Genomic DNA, 16,522 nt, shown 5'->3' on the forward strand with positions numbered 1-16,522 from the left:
ACGCCGCCGGAAACCGCTGCAGCAGCCGACTGTGCTACCAGGGAGGGTCACAGTGACCCCACCAGCAGCTCCGTTGCTCGGCCGGCGGACCAAGGTGCTTCGCGTGGCACTGGTGCGACCATGCCGGACACCGTTGTTCCTGCCAGCGGCAGCCAACGACACTAACGACGAAGGCGTCTAGGGAGGTCGGCACGGGCCGCTCCGACGGCGCCGGGCGAAGCTTCTACCATTGCTGCTGCCTGCTTTCAGGAGCCAGACCCGCTGGTCTTGCAGCCCTGCGTGGGCGCGGGGCCTCCCGCGTGGGTTGACCCGATGCTGGAGGAGCTCACCGCATCGCTTGGCGTGACCCGAATAGCGGGACCAACAACGCCTTGCTGCCCCACTACTCCGGCGGGCGCCTCCCTAACGATGGATTCACCACCGTTGTCGCCTGAGCTGGAGATGCCGCAAGTCGCACCACCAAGGATGGAACAGCACGGCGTTGCGGATCTGGCGGCCGATTCTACGCCAACGCGGGTTGGCCATCCGGGCACCGACAACACGGCGCCGCCCGTATCGAGGGCACAGTCCTGGTTGGCACAATTGGAGGCGCGGGTATGCATCCCGCTCGACACCCCGTTGCTCAGCAAGCCGAGGTTGAGAAAATCCAGGACACTGTCAGTGGTGATGTCGGTGCGTCGGAGTGGGAGGCTGGCAGCTAAGACCAAGGCCTCCAACCCGACTCTCCAAGCACAAAATGTGTTCAAGCAAAAGCTGTGGATCGCAGATAGGCCGCAGGGTCCGGACCCTGTCGCTTTGGACAGTCTCAAGGCCCTCTTCGCTGTGCCGTTGTCGCCCTCCAAACTAGAGGCCCTTCAGGCGCTCTTCGCTCCAGACTTCGATCCGGTTGCCATGGAGCTGAACCTCATTGGCTTCGAGGAGACGCTCATTAGCCACTGAACTCAGGGCCTCCGGGGTGCTTGATCCTTCTCTTGGTCGCTAAGTATTTTCTTTTGTAAATCACAATTGTGTGATCTCTGTCAGTGTTTGGCTCAGTAATTAAAAATTACCGTCCCAACTTTAATTTGTAAAACTCTACTTCCGCTTAATGAATACCGTGCCAACGGCACGTTCGAGAAGAGAAACAACTCAATTCTGCACCAAGAATGACACCTGAAGGCCAGAAATTCCTTTCACTTGGTATTGCGTCACGAAGCCCATCACCTCGTGATTTAGTAAAATGCCAGAACAGTTCGACACTGGTTGCCATACCTCCAGTTCTTGCACCAGGTAAGCCTCTGTGCAATACGATTGCTGCCTACCATGTATGGATCATTAAGGTTGTCATTTATGTGCAGGCCATGGAAAATCACCATCCATGAAGATCGAGGGCCATGATTCTATGGCGCCGAGTGTCAAGCCAAGTCTAGCAACCAAGTAAAGCGCCAAAGTTGCATGAACCTGTGATAGCTGATACGAGCATCAAGGGCTGTGATTCTCTAGCACTGAGTATCACACCAAATGGCCATGATGGTCCAGCATCAAGTAATAAAACTCCAAAGCGCCATGAATCTGCGATAGTTAATACAATGCCAGAAAGTAGTCGCTCTCAAGGCGAGGGTGTCGCCACTAAGACCTATGATGCTCCTAAACCAAGTACGGTGCCTGAAACTCTTAGTCTGGAATATGAAACTGATTAGCATTAGTGCTTCATTTCGTTGCTTCGACTACTAATGCTAATGCCTGGTTTGTGGTGGCTGCAGGAACTGGGGAGCCAAAGAAAGAACAGGCTGCTTAACTGGCTCGCAGGGTAAATTATCTGTTCCAGGCCTTGATGCTAGCAGCCATGTTACTGGGGCAGCGAGCGCCCTTGTCGCCGCCCTATCAACTCTGCGAGAGAAGGGCGCGGGCGTTAGAGCAGCAGCAGTGTTTAAAACTGCGTGGTTCCCGTTGGATCAGACCCTTGTTCTGTACATGCATGTGATGATTGCCGGCCGGTTCCATGTACGCGTGTGGTTGTAGCAGTGGTGTAAGCCGGTGGGAATGTATGGATCGGTGTATGTATGCCCTAGGACAGGAATCACCCCGTCGACTCTTCTGAACAATAGACCCTCTTTGATCCCTATGCATATGGTTGCTGCTGGTCGTTGGTCTCGTGTTGTGCTTGCTTTGCCCGTTGCTTGGCAGTAGTTGTGATGAATTTGCCAATGGCCTGGTTCTTCTCATGCATGGATATTGGGAGATAATGTTGTGAAAATACAGGAAAATGTGTGGGAAGTGCTGCTATATGGTCTCACAGACCCACCATGTGCTGGCGGCCAGATAATCTGGCTGTGGCGTTGGAGATGGAGAGCAGCCGTGTTGAAAATACAGGAAAGCGTCATTTGGCCAACAATTGCACTGGATAGGACTACAGAAGGTAAATATATATATATATATATATATATATATATATATATATATATATATATATATTTCCTTTTCCTTTTTCTTTTTGCAAAAATGATGACGTCGTTGGGTAACTGTTTTCATCGTTAAATGACAAAAGTCCATACGTTATTAGCTAGCAGACGCACGCGTTTTTGAAGGCATCGCAAGTCGCATCAAAAAGAGAAAAACACATGCATGTGTCGAAAATCTACATGGCCATTTATTTGATGGATGGATCATTTTTCCTAGGCCTCGCTTTCTTTTTCAATGCACAACGTGCACATTGACGAAACACAAGGACTCGTTTGTGTATGTAGTAGTAGTGGATGGATTAGATTAGATTAGATGCTGCTTTGGAATGGAAATTTATGTATCGTTTTCGCAGCACACGTACTTGCGTGCAAGATGGTGCTCCGGCGGCCACTTGCTTGCCTAGCAAATTAAATCAGTCTAAGGTCACCGAGACTTGCTGTCGCCCTGCCACCGGACCGCCATGCTCATGCATGCATCGACAGGACTACTAGGATCCATTCAATCAAGTAAGCAACTGGCCCACTATAGCTCCAACTGCATACACGCACGTTGGGTAGCAATGCAATGCAAGATAGTACTACCATTTTTTTCTTCTCCTGTGACTATTATATATTATTACATATAGTCGTCTACACAATTAACTTCGATGATGTGTTAGTACATACGTATCTTTACTGCAAGTGGATTGACCTCGATTTCGACCACGTGCAGTATATGTATATCATCAGTTTTCTTATTTGGCCTGTCGTCTAATCCTGATTCCTGCGCCATGGACAGATGCAAGTTAGGGATGGGTTACCAGCTTTGGTAGACTCTTTGTGATAGAGGTGGCAAGCATTTTTTTTTTGGTGCGAAGAAAGCAATTGCTAATTAAACTAGTGGCAGTGTTATGTTAAAAAAAACTTGAGGCTTAATCAACATTGCGTTTTTCTTAGTATCACACTACTATAAATATGATCTTTAGCAGCGGCAGGCAATTAGCTAGGAGCCAGTCTCTAAAAATGATTTCCCAAAACGAGCTGCCTCTAGAAATCTTTCAGCCACATCTAAAAATGCTCTATTTTTAGAGGTGGCTCTAGATGCAACCGCCTCTATAAATGGATTTCTAGAGGCGGCTGGATCTAAGAGCTCCGTCTAAAAATCAATTTGTAGAGGTGATTGGATATAGAGTCGTCTCTAAAAATAGGTGCAACACCATAAAATTTGAATTTTTAAAATGGCCTCCGATGAAAAAACGACCAAAACCAAAGTTTATATCTCAAATTAGTTTAAAAAAAAGTTTGGATCTTGATGAGTTACATAACTTTGTAGCTGACAACTTTTCTCATTTGAAATCATCTAACCAGGGGAAATTACGTTCGAATTTCTCACATTTAAAATTCAAAATTTTCAAACGACCTTGGATGGAGAAACGCTCATAACCAAAGCTGTAAATCTCAATGATATCTACAATTTTGCAGTTGAAAACTTTTTCATTTGCATTCGTGTAGGGTCTCATATAGTCATTTCAAAATCGGATGGAGAATACGAGAAGAATGAATATCTCATATGGACACAAGTGACTTTTGGGTAGGTGGAGTGGTTATGGGAGATATGCGTGAGGCTGTAGGTTGTAGGTTTGTTCCCCTTCGGCTGCGTTTTTTGCACAAAAAATCACCTGACTTGTGGCTGTCTGGTGGGGTCTCCCAGTATAATTTTTAGCTATTTTGGTGAGAATGACAGCCGCCTCTACAAATCATCGATTTGTAGAAATAAAAAAGTAGAGGTGGTTGGGCCAACCGCTTCTATAAATCTTGCCCGTAGTAAGTGTATTCAATATTTTTCTCTAGGCTATGTGTATGGCTCCGATCCTTATGTGAAATAGGTAAGTACCTTTAAAATTGATGCAACAATCTTTTATTCATTACTTCATAACCTCTAGCTAGCACGATATCAGTTACACCATTAACCAGTTCAGAGTTAAGAACAATCAATCACACTGGTTTTCTTTGGTGATCAATGGCCAGAGTTAAATTACGCCACCATACCATTTTTGTCAACGTTCCGCATCAGGCACGCATTCCTACTCATCTCATTCTAATCATTTTTCATACTTAGTTCATGCACAATAGTTTGAGATACAAATAGTGGAATTATGGAACTGCACGTTAATTATATGCTCATGCTAACTTTCAATCTCAACAAATAAAGTAAGGGGTTCTGGCTTGTTGCTGAAAATTTTAGACAACTTTATTCTTTACATATCAAAAAGCTTCAGAGAGATATGCACATGTCTGCTATGCTCTTGTATATATTATTTTGTAATAATGTTAACATCAAAAGGTTCAATCAATTAATTGTTATGTGGTTATGAAGAAATCACGTACATGATATGGTAACGGTCAAGTTTGACATCCCTATCAATTGAATTGTATCAGTCCAAGCATTGCATGAAATGGTCAATTCATCACATGTCTATACTGATTTCAAATCAAGAATGTCCACATCATCACTTGAAGTTAAGCTTACATATACCATCTTGAGTACTAAAGCTCCATTAAGGTCATAATATAGATTACAAACATATATAACGCCATATGATGTTTTTTTTTTGCTGACATGCTGTTCTCTGTATCCATATATATGATCCCCAACAAGCTAGGACACATTTGATTCAACAATTTAGAATTTTTTCATTAGTTTTGAAACAATAATAATAATATTAATTGTAGCTTATATTTGTTTAACATACATGAAAAAGATTGTCATTAATATCTAGTGTATTAAACAAATATTTGGAGGAGTTTGTAAAAGGGGCTTAAGAAGTGTGGGAAATTCATGGAAATAAGCGATCCATGTATCTAAACAATGAGTAGTCTCTAGGTCTCCTAATATATATAGTCCTTTTTCTTTTTTAATTTCCTTTTTGATGATGGTTCATGTTGGGTTTCAGCTCTATCTTACCCCAACTTGTTTGGGAGACTAAAAGGTTTCATTGTTGTGTTTTTACCCTTGTTGATTAAGATAGCAAATATTTCCATTTTAAAGATTGGCGTGAATGCTTTATTTGGCTTGCTTGCACAACATAGATATTCAGCCTCTATTGATATAGAGAAACTCATCTAATAGTAACATTTATGTTTATAGCTTGTAAATGAGTCATCATATATCTATCTGAAGAGATATGCTTCTGTATAGGAAAATTTTGAATTTCCTTATTATAAATTAAAGGAAAGAAAAAGTCGCCATAGGAATAATATCTGTACATTTCATGTAGCTCCTAAATCTTGTAATATTTTCTTCCTTTTCTCCACAAATTTCTTGTACAAGAAAGCCAGCCCTATACATGCAGATACGGAGAATGATGATGCGTGCATCTACAATCCACTCTTGCAATGCCTCTTCCATCACATGCAAAAACATGGACATGCATGTTTTTTCAAAAAAAGTCCACTTTACGTCCTAGGCTCCTAGCCGTTCCTTTTTTGTGCATTGAAATGAGATCAAATCATACCTAACGAAACGTGTCTTCTTCTCTTGTTTTAGAACTTGTGTTTCGACTGAAATTAATTTGTGAGGTTGATAGTTGTCATACCCCATGTTACAAAAAATAAGAAATTTTGCAATTATTTTTTGTCAGTTCGAAGTATTTTATGTTACTTTAATCCTGATATATAAATACACATGAAAATAACAATAAAAACCATATACATAAGTTTCTAACATAGCCTATGGTCTCGTATATATGTCGTCCAAGGAATTTGAACCTTGAAACACACCTGTAAGAGGAAAAATCGAAAGCGACAATCGATTTCATTAGAGGGTGAAACAAGTGTGAATAGTTTGGAAGTAAATTGAGTAAATATTTTGTACAATGTCCAAATGGATAAAATGAATTGTTCGAGTAGTACGATAGACTTTTATTATTATTTCTTGTGTGCGTATATATAGAATGAATATCCTTCCAATATATTCTATCACACTGATTGTGTAGTACACACAAATCCCATGTAAATGAATGTTATCATATTACCTTAACCTCATAATCCCAAACAATTTCTCTCTATATATACCCCCACTGATTCATGTCCATACAACCAGATCAAAGAAACTATCACTTCTCATCATGGCAACTATCACTGACCATTGCTGGCCAGAACCCATTGTACCTGTACAAACCCTTTCCAACTCTGGCGTGCCCACTGTGCCACAACAATACATCAAACCTCCATCTGAGCGTCCTTGTGGTAGCATAACTAGCATGAATTCTCCTGATCTTAGCATCCCTATCATTGATCTTGCATGCTTCTACGATATCTCCGAGCATCGCCAAGCGGTGCTAGATGCAATCGGTGAAGCATGCAAGAACTGGGGATTCTTCCAAGTAGTGAATCATGGTGTGGGCATCGATTCAGTAAAGAGGATGAGAGAGGCATGGAGGGAGTTCTTTGACCTGCCTATGGAAGAGAAAAAATTATATGCAAACTCACCGGTGACATACGAGGGCTATGGGAGCCGCCTTGGAGTTGAGAAAGGTGCAACCTTGGATTGGAGTGACTATTACTTCCTAAACCTCCGGCCAAATGATCTGAGGAACCTTGAGAAGTGGCCAGAGATGCCTCGTCACCTGAGGTAATACGTGAATGAGACGATCTGATATCTAGCTTAATTTAACTTTCTCTTCTGCAATTTATTTATTATGCATGGTGTCTACCATATCTTTTGTTATGTTAACTGTACATGTGATCCAACTTAGAATTCAGATGTCTTTTGCTTCTTTTTCTTATTACCAGATGTATCGGTGTGCAATAATTCAACTTGATCAAAGCCAAGTAGCTTGAAATACAAAATAAAAAACTAACTTCTATACGATTACGACGTGCGAGATGAGTGAAAGCCCTTACATATATATGAATCGTGAATGAAAGCTCATACATATGTCAAGAAACTTATGTCTCTTTGTATGTATGTGCAGGGAGGTGACTGAGAAGTATGCATCCGAGCTAATGAATCTGAGTGAAGTACTGCTCAAGGCCATGTCAAGCACCTTAGGATTAGATGAGGACTACCTTCACATGGCCTTTGGTGGAAGTAAGGGCATCTCAGCAAGCATGCGTGTAAACTACTATCCAAAGTGCCCAGAGCCTGAGCTGACCCTTGGCCTCTCCTCTCACTCTGATCCTGGCGGTATCACCTTGCTCCTTGTTGATGAAAATGTCAAGGGGACGCAGGTACGCAAGGGGAACACATGGGTCACGGTGCAGCCGATCCCGGGTGCCTTTGTTGTAAACGTTGGAGATCAAATTCAGGTTATATTAACCCTATATTATATCCCTGTTATTATCTTTATATTTTTATACATATACTAGAGGGAAAATTGTTGTTTTTGCGTGAAGTAGTAGCTTTATTATCTTTACATCAAGTATATATAGCGGTAGTATGTAAGAGTTGAACACAGCATGGAGCTGACGTGCGCATCAGGCTGATGGACCGTGAAATAATCAAAAGAAACTGAATAGTGTAACCCATAGTGCTGCATATGCTTTGCAAACATTCAAATGCATGCGTACACAGTTACATAAGCATGTATGCCGCATGCACTACTAATTTTTGTTTGTGTGTGTGTATATATATATATAGACACACACACACTAGCTAGTATATATATATATAGACACACACACACTAGCTAGTACTCGATCGATGCAATATACTTATATGGTGGATGATGCATGATGAATATGGAACAGATCTTGAGCAACGGCGCGTACAAGAGTGTGGAGCACCGCGCGCTGGCTAGCTCCGGCGACGACCGCCTCACCATCGCCTTCTTCTGCAACCCTTGCGGCGACCTCCCCATCTCGCCGGCGGCTCAGCTGGTGGGCCCCGAGTCGCCGGCGGTGTACGGTCAGCCGGCCATCACCTTCAACGAGTACCGCAAGTACGTGCGCACCAAGGGCGCCCGAGGCAGGGCGCAGGTGGAGTCCCTCTCTAGCTGCAACACCAGCATCACCATGAATTAACCTAGCTGCACGCGAGCAAGAGAGATGGGAATAAAGTGCATGCAGCTAGTTGACCTATAGCAACTATCTTCTGTATCTTATTATTAAGTATGTTTGCCCATGTATGCATATGCTTGCAGCTGGCGTGTTTGCATTGTGATGCCAGAATAACACCAGCTACTCAGCTAGTCAGCTTGCCTGTAGTGCTGAAACTGCAGATAGTCATGTGTTAATATAAGTTGTGACTAGCTAGAAATCATCGATTGGTCTGTACGAATTTCAGTCGGTGTGGTTGATTGCAGTAACCATGTATGTACAAGCATGCATTTCTATTCAATAACAAGTCCTCAGCTCGTGTGTAGTTTGGAACTATATTTTAGTTTGGATTTCAATTGTCTGTAACTCACATGATGATATGTAGCTCACGAAACGTGATAGAACGGGCTATATAGGACCTGAAAATGGCTAGAAAAATGCATGTTCTATATGAACCACCAGAGCCTCAGATGTCCTGGAACTACATGAGGCTGCATAGTGCCTAGCAAGTGAAGCTGGCCGGACGAGCCAACACGACTAGGACGGTGTAGAAATGGCCGAATGGGAACACCAGAAGTCTGTGGACCCATTTAAGGACCGTGGTGTATAGAAACCTAAAAAGAAACACGTCATCACGAACCCAAAACACTACGTCAGTAGGCATTTGTAGGGGCGGCTCATGTGTATTTATAGCCGTGGTTTTGTCAGCCGCCTCTAAGCAACCACGGCTACAAATGCCCAATTCGTAGGGGCGGTTGGCCAGGCGACTGATGATTTATAGGGGTGGCTGAATATTGATCCGCCCCTACAAATCGATTTCCAGAAATCACGAAAAATTACTAGAAAATAGCAATTTTTTTAATCCAGGGAGGCCCCCACTAGTCAGCCACACACACCCGCTCCTTAGCCATGGCCAGGATTCGAACCCACGACCTCCCCCTCGCTCGTGTGCCAAAAACCAAGATTCCTTTGTAGGAAGAGTGGCACCTATAGTTCATGAAGGCCTTTTGAGGACAGTTTCTGGAAGCTCTTCACCTCCTGGTCGGGAAGTTAGCAAATCTAGCACAGCAACCACAGGACGTCCTGGTTATGCTTCTCTAGCACAAGTTAATACCTCCCAAACCCATGGAGTTTCTGCTCCAGGCGTCACTCCTAAGGGCTATGAATTTGCTGTACCAAGCTTGTCATTTGGAAATTCCAAAAGTACAGGTGTGAAACAACTCAATTCTGGCCAGGGACTACAAGCGGCCTCGTGCTCGGCCAGTGGACGGTGGTGGCCAGCGGCGGAGGCCTCCTACAGCTGCTGGTATAGGCGGCCGGCCACGACCGCTTGCCCGGGACCTTACCCCTGCCACACGACCACCCGCCAACGGTGGTCCGGTGGAGGCGGGTACGGCCACGCCTGCGTTGTCTGCTCCAGCGTCTGTCGGCCGAAGGCGGCGACAGCGGCGGTGAACGAGGCATCAGCGGACAAGACGCCGGACACAGCCAGTACTACACAACACCGACTTCCCCGGCGACGCTGTAGCCGACCGCGGCGAGGCCACCGGCACCGCTACGCCGCCGGAAACCGCTGCAGCAGCCGACTGTGCTACCAGGGAGGGTCACAGTGACCCCACCAGCAGCTCCGTTGCTCGGCCGGCGGACCAAGGTGCTTCGCGTGGCACTGGTGCGACCATGCCGGACACCGTTGTTCCTGCCAGCGGCAGCCAACGACACTAACGACGAAGGCGTCTAGGGAGGTCGGCACGGGCCGCTCCGACGGCGCCGGGCGAAGCTTCTACCATTGCTGCTGCCTGCTTTCAGGAGCCAGACCCGCTGGTCTTGCAGCCCTGCGTGGGCGCGGGGCCTCCCGCGTGGGTTGACCCGATGCTGGAGGAGCTCACCGCATCGCTTGGCGTGACCCGAATAGCGGGACCAACAACGCCTTGCTGCCCCACTACTCCGGCGGGCGCCTCCCTAACGATGGATTCACCACCGTTGTCGCCTGAGCTGGAGATGCCGCAAGTCGCACCACCAAGGATGGAACAGCACGGCGTTGCGGATCTGGCGGCCGATTCTACGCCAACGCGGGTTGGCCATCCGGGCACCGACAACACGGCGCCGCCCGTATCGAGGGCACAGTCCTGGTTGGCACAATTGGAGGCGCGGGTATGCATCCCGCTCGACACCCCGTTGCTCAGCAAGCCGAGGTTGAGAAAATCCAGGACACTGTCAGTGGTGATGTCGGTGCGTCGGAGTGGGAGGCTGGCAGCTAAGACCAAGGCCTCCAACCCGACTCTCCAAGCACAAAATGTGCTCAAGCAAAAGCTGTGGATCGCAGATAGGCCGCAGGGTCCGGACCCTGTCGCTTTGGACAGTCTCAAGGCCCTCTTCGCTGTGCCGTTGTCGCCCTCCAAACTAGAGGCCCTTCAGGCGCTCTTCGCTCCAGACTTCGATCCGGTTGCCATGGAGCTGAACCTCATTGGCTTCGAGGAGACGCTCATTAGCCACTGAACTCAGGGCCTCCGGGGTGCTTGATCCTTCTCTTGGTCGCTAAGTATTTTCTTTTGTAAATCACAATTGTGTGATCTCTGTCAGTGTTTGGCTCAGTAATTAAAAATTACCGTCCCAACTTTAATTTGTAAAACTCTACTTCCGCTTAATGAATACCGTGCCAACGGCACGTTCGAGAAGAGAAACAACTCAATTCTGCACCAAGAATGACACCTGAAGGCCAGAAATTCCTTTCACTTGGTATTGCGTCACGAAGCCCATCACCTCGTGATTTAGTAAAATGCCAGAACAGTTCGACACTGGTTGCCATACCTCCAGTTCTTGCACCAGGTAAGCCTCTGTGCAATACGATTGCTGCCTACCATGTATGGATCATTAAGGTTGTCATTTATGTGCAGGCCATGGAAAATCACCATCCATGAAGATCGAGGGCCATGATTCTATGGCGCCGAGTGTCAAGCCAAGTCTAGCAACCAAGTAAAGCGCCAAAGTTGCATGAACCTGTGATAGCTGATACGAGCATCAAGGGCTGTGATTCTCTAGCACTGAGTATCACACCAAATGGCCATGATGGTCCAGCATCAAGTAATAAAACTCCAAAGCGCCATGAATCTGCGATAGTTAATACAATGCCAGAAAGTAGTCGCTCTCAAGGCGAGGGTGTCGCCACTAAGACCTATGATGCTCCTAAACCAAGTACGGTGCCTGAAACTCTTAGTCTGGAATATGAAACTGATTAGCATTAGTGCTTCATTTCGTTGCTTCGACTACTAATGCTAATGCCTGGTTTGTGGTGGCTGCAGGAACTGGGGAGCCAAAGAAAGAACAGGCTGCTTAACTGGCTCGCAGGGTAAATTATCTGTTCCAGGCCTTGATGCTAGCAGCCATGTTACTGGGGCAGCGAGCGCCCTTGTCGCCGCCCTATCAACTCTGCGAGAGAAGGGCGCGGGCGTTAGAGCAGCAGCAGTGTTTAAAACTGCGTGGTTCCCGTTGGATCAGACCCTTGTTCTGTACATGCATGTGATGATTGCCGGCCGGTTCCATGTACGCGTGTGGTTGTAGCAGTGGTGTAAGCCGGTGGGAATGTATGGATCGGTGTATGTATGCCCTAGGACAGGAATCACCCCGTCGACTCTTCTGAACAATAGACCCTCTTTGATCCCTATGCATATGGTTGCTGCTGGTCGTTGGTCTCGTGTTGTGCTTGCTTTGCCCGTTGCTTGGCAGTAGTTGTGATGAATTTGCCAATGGCCTGGTTCTTCTCATGCATGGATATTGGGAGATAATGTTGTGAAAATACAGGAAAATGTGTGGGAAGTGCTGCTATATGGTCTCACAGACCCACCATGTGCTGGCGGCCAGATAATCTGGCTGTGGCGTTGGAGATGGAGAGCAGCCGTGTTGAAAATACAGGAAAGCGTCATTTGGCCAACAATTGCACTGGATAGGACTACAGAAGGTAAATATATATATATATATATATATATTTCCTTTTCCTTTTTCTTTTTGCAAAAATGATGACGTCGTTGGGTAACTGTTTTCATCGTTAAATGACAAAAGTCCATACGTTATTAGCTAGCAGACGCACGCGTTTTTGAAGGCATCGCAAGTCGCATCAAAAAGAGAAAAACACATGCATGTGTCGAAAATCTACATGGCCATTTATTTGATGGATGGATCATTTTTCCTAGGCCTCGCTTTCTTTTTCAATGCACAACGTGCACATTGACGAAACACAAGGACTCGTTTGTGTATGTAGTAGTAGTGGATGGATTAGATTAGATTAGATGCTGCTTTGGAATGGAAATTTATGTATCGTTTTCGCAGCACACGTACTTGCGTGCAAGATGGTGCTCCGGCGGCCACTTGCTTGCCTAGCAAATTAAATCAGTCTAAGGTCACCGAGACTTGCTGTCGCCCTGCCACCGGACCGCCATGCTCATGCATGCATCGACAGGACTACTAGGATCCATTCAATCAAGTAAGCAACTGGCCCACTATAGCTCCAACTGCATACACGCACGTTGGGTAGCAATGCAATGCAAGATAGTACTACCATTTTTTTCTTCTCCTGTGACTATTATATATTATTACATATAGTCGTCTACACAATTAACTTCGATGATGTGTTAGTACATACGTATCTTTACTGCAAGTGGATTGACCTCGATTTCGACCACGTGCAGTATATGTATATCATCAGTTTTCTTATTTGGCCTGTCGTCTAATCCTGATTCCTGCGCCATGGACAGATGCAAGTTAGGGATGGGTTACCAGCTTTGGTAGACTCTTTGTGATAGAGGTGGCAAGCATTTTTTTTTTTGGTGCGAAGAAAGCAATTGCTAATTAAACTAGTGGCAGTGTTATGTTAAAAAAAACTTGAGGCTTAATCAACATTGCGTTTTCTTAGTATCACACTACTATAAATATGATCTTTAGCAGCGGCAGGCAATTAGCTAGGAGCCAGTCTCTAAAAATGATTTCCCAAAACGAGCTGCCTCTAGAAATCTTTCAGCCACATTTAAAAATGCTCTATTTTTAGAGGTGGCTCTAGATGCAACCGCCTCTATAAATGGATTTCTAGAGGCGGCTGGATCTAAGAGCTCCGTCTAAAAATTAATTTGTAGAGGTGATTGGATATAGAGTCGTCTCTAAAAATAGGTGCAACACCACAAAATTTGAATTTTTAAAATGGCCTCCGATGAAAAAACGACCAAAACCAAAGTTTATATCTCAAATTAGTTTAAAAAAAAGTTTGGATCTTGATGAGTTACATAACTTTGTAGCTGACAACTTTTCTCATTTGAAATCATCTAACCAGGGGAAATTACGTTCGAATTTCTCACATTTAAAATTCAAAATTTTCAAACGACCTTGGATGGAGAAACGCTCATAACCAAAGCTGTAAATCTCAATGATATCTACAATTTTGCAGTTGAAAACTTTTTCATTTGCATTCGTGTAGGGTCTCAAATAGTCATTTCAAAATCGGATGGAGAATACGAGAAGAATGAATATCTCATATGGACACAAGTGACTTTTGGGTAGGTGGAGTGGTTATGGGAGATATGCGTGAGGCTGTAGGTTGTAGGTTTGTTCCCCTTCGGCTGCGTTTTTTGCACAAAAAATCACCTGACTTGTGGCTGTCTGGTGGGGTCTCCCAGTATAATTTTTAGCTATTTTGGTGAGAATGACAGCCGCCTCTACAAATCATCGATTTGTAGAAATAAAAAAGTAGAGGTGGTTGGGCCAACCGCTTCTATAAATCTTGCTCGTAGTAAGTGTATTCAATATTTTTCTCTAGGCTATGTGTATGGCTCCGATCCTTATGTGAAATAGGTAAGTACCTTTAAAATTGATGCAACAATCTTTTATTCATTACTTCATAACCTCTAGCTAGCACGATATCAGTTACACCATTAACCAGTTCAAAGTTAAGAACAATCAATCACACTGGTTTTCTTTGGTGATCAATGGCCAGAGTTAAATTACGCCACCATACCATTTTTGTCAACGTTCCGCATCAGGCACGCATTCCTACTCATCTCATTCTAATCATTTTTCATACTTAGTTCATGCACAATAGTTTGAGATACAAATAGTGGAATTATGGAACTGCACGTTAATTATATGCTCATGCTAACTTTCAATCTCAACAAATAAAGTAAGGGGTTCTGGCTTGTTGCTGAAAATTTTAGACAACTTTATTCTTTACATATCAAAAAGCTTCAGAGAGATATGCACATGTCTGCTATGCTCTTGTATATATTATTTTGTAATAATGTTAACATCAAAAGGTTCAATCAATTAATTGGTATGTGGTTATGAAGAAATCACGTACATGAAATGGTAACAGTCAAGTTTGACATCCCTATCAATTGAATTGTATCAGTCCAAGCATTGCATGAAATGGTCAATTCATCACATGTCTATACTGATTTCAAATCAAGAATGTCCACATCATCACTTGAAGTTAAGCTTACATATACCATCTTGAGTACTAAAGCTCCATTAAGGTCATAATATAGATTACAAACATATATAACGCCATATGATGTTTTTTTTTTGCTGACATGCTGTTCTCTGTATCCATATATATGATCCCCAACAAGCTAGGACACATTTGATTCAACAATTTAGAATTTTTTCATTAGTTTTGAAACAATAATAATAATATTAATTGTAGCTTATATTTGTTTAACATACATGAAAAAGATTGTCATTAATATCTAGTGTATTAAACAAATATTTGGAGGAGTTTGTAAAAGGGGCTTAAGAAGTGTGGGAAATTCATGGAAATAAGCGATCCATGTATCTAAACAATGAGTAGTCTCTAGGTCTCCTAATATATATAGTCCTTTTTCTTTTTTAATTTCCTTTTTGATGATGGTTCATGTTGGGTTTCAGCTCTATCTTACCCCAACTTGTTTGGGAGACTAAAAGGTTTCATTGTTGTGTTTTTACCCTTGTTGATTAAGATAGCAAATATTTCCATTTTAAAGATTGGCGTGAATGCTTTATTTGGCTTGCTTGCACAACATAGATATTCAGCCTCTATTGATATAGAGAAACTCATCTAATAGTAACATTTATGTTTATAGCTTGTAAATACTCATCATATATCTATCTGAAGAGATATGCTTCTGTATAGGACAATTTTGAATTTCCTTATTATAAATTAAAGGAAAGAAAAAGTCGCCATAGGAATAATATCTGTACATTTCATGTAGCTCCTAAATCTTGTAATATTTTCTTCCTTTTCTCCACAAATTTCTTGTACAAGAAAGCCAGCCCTATACATGCAGATACGGAGAATGATGATGCGTGCATCTACAATCCACTCTTGCAATGCCTCTTCCATCACATGCAAAAACATGGACATGCATGTTTTTTCAAAAAAAGTCCACTTTACGTCCTAGGCTCCTAGCCGTTCTTTTTTTGTGCATTGAAATGAGATCAAATCATACCTAACGAAACGTGTCTTCTTCTCTTGTTTTAGAACTTGTGTTTCGACTGAAATTAATTTGTGAGGTTGATAGTTGTCATACCCCATGTTACAAAAAATAAGAAATTTTGCAATTATTTTTTGTCAGTTCGAAGTATTTTATGTTACTTTAATCCTGATATATAAATACACATGAAAATAACAATAAAAACCATATACATAAGTTTCTAACATAGCCTATGGTCTCGTATATATGTCGTCCAAGGAATTTGAACCTTGAAACACACCTGTAAGAGGAAAAATCGAAAGCGACAATCGATTTCATTAGAGGGTGAAACAAATGTGAATAGTTTGGAAGTAAATTGAGTAAATATTTTGTACAATGTCCAAATGGATAAAATGAATTGTTCGAGTAGTACGATAGACTTTTATTATTATTTCTTGTGTGCGTATATATAGAATGAATATCCTTCCAATATATTCTATCACACTGATTGTGTAGTACACACAAATCCCATGTAAATGAATGTTATCATATTACCTTAACCTCATAATCCCAAACAATTTCTCTCTATATATACCCCCACTGATTCATGTCCATACAACCAGATCAAAGAAACTA

At 43.3% G+C, this 16,522-nt stretch overlaps 1 protein-coding gene across 1 annotated transcript; it reads left to right on the forward strand.

Moving 5' to 3' along the window:
* The first annotated feature begins 6,535 nt into the window (after positions 1-6,535).
* LOC136504380 (jasmonate-induced oxygenase 4-like) lies at positions 6,536-8,752 on the forward strand. Its single transcript, XM_066499299.1, has 3 exons — positions 6,536-7,053; positions 7,397-7,730; positions 8,172-8,752. The coding sequence occupies exons 1-3, from the start codon at positions 6,548-6,550 to the stop codon at positions 8,442-8,444; spliced, it is 1,113 nt and encodes a 370-aa protein (XP_066355396.1). The 5' UTR covers positions 6,536-6,547; the 3' UTR covers positions 8,445-8,752.
* Positions 8,753-16,522: the final 7,770 nt, after the last annotated feature.

Source organism: Miscanthus floridulus, chromosome 14 (assembly GCF_019320115.1).
Source record: "Miscanthus floridulus cultivar M001 chromosome 14, ASM1932011v1, whole genome shotgun sequence".
NCBI classification, from domain to species: domain Eukaryota; kingdom Viridiplantae; phylum Streptophyta; class Magnoliopsida; order Poales; family Poaceae; genus Miscanthus; species Miscanthus floridulus.

Excerpts from the sequence above, each read along its gene's own strand:
- LOC136504380 (XM_066499299.1), top strand. The coding sequence starts at position 6,548 with ATGGCAACTATCACTGACCATTGCTGGCCAGAACCCATTGTACCTGTA. Across the intron at positions 7,054-7,396 it reads GAGATGCCTCGTCACCTGAG|GGAGGTGACTGAGAAGTATG; the intron begins GTAATACGTGAA and ends ATGTATGTGCAG. Across the intron at positions 7,731-8,171 it reads ACGTTGGAGATCAAATTCAG|ATCTTGAGCAACGGCGCGTA; the intron begins GTTATATTAACC and ends AATATGGAACAG.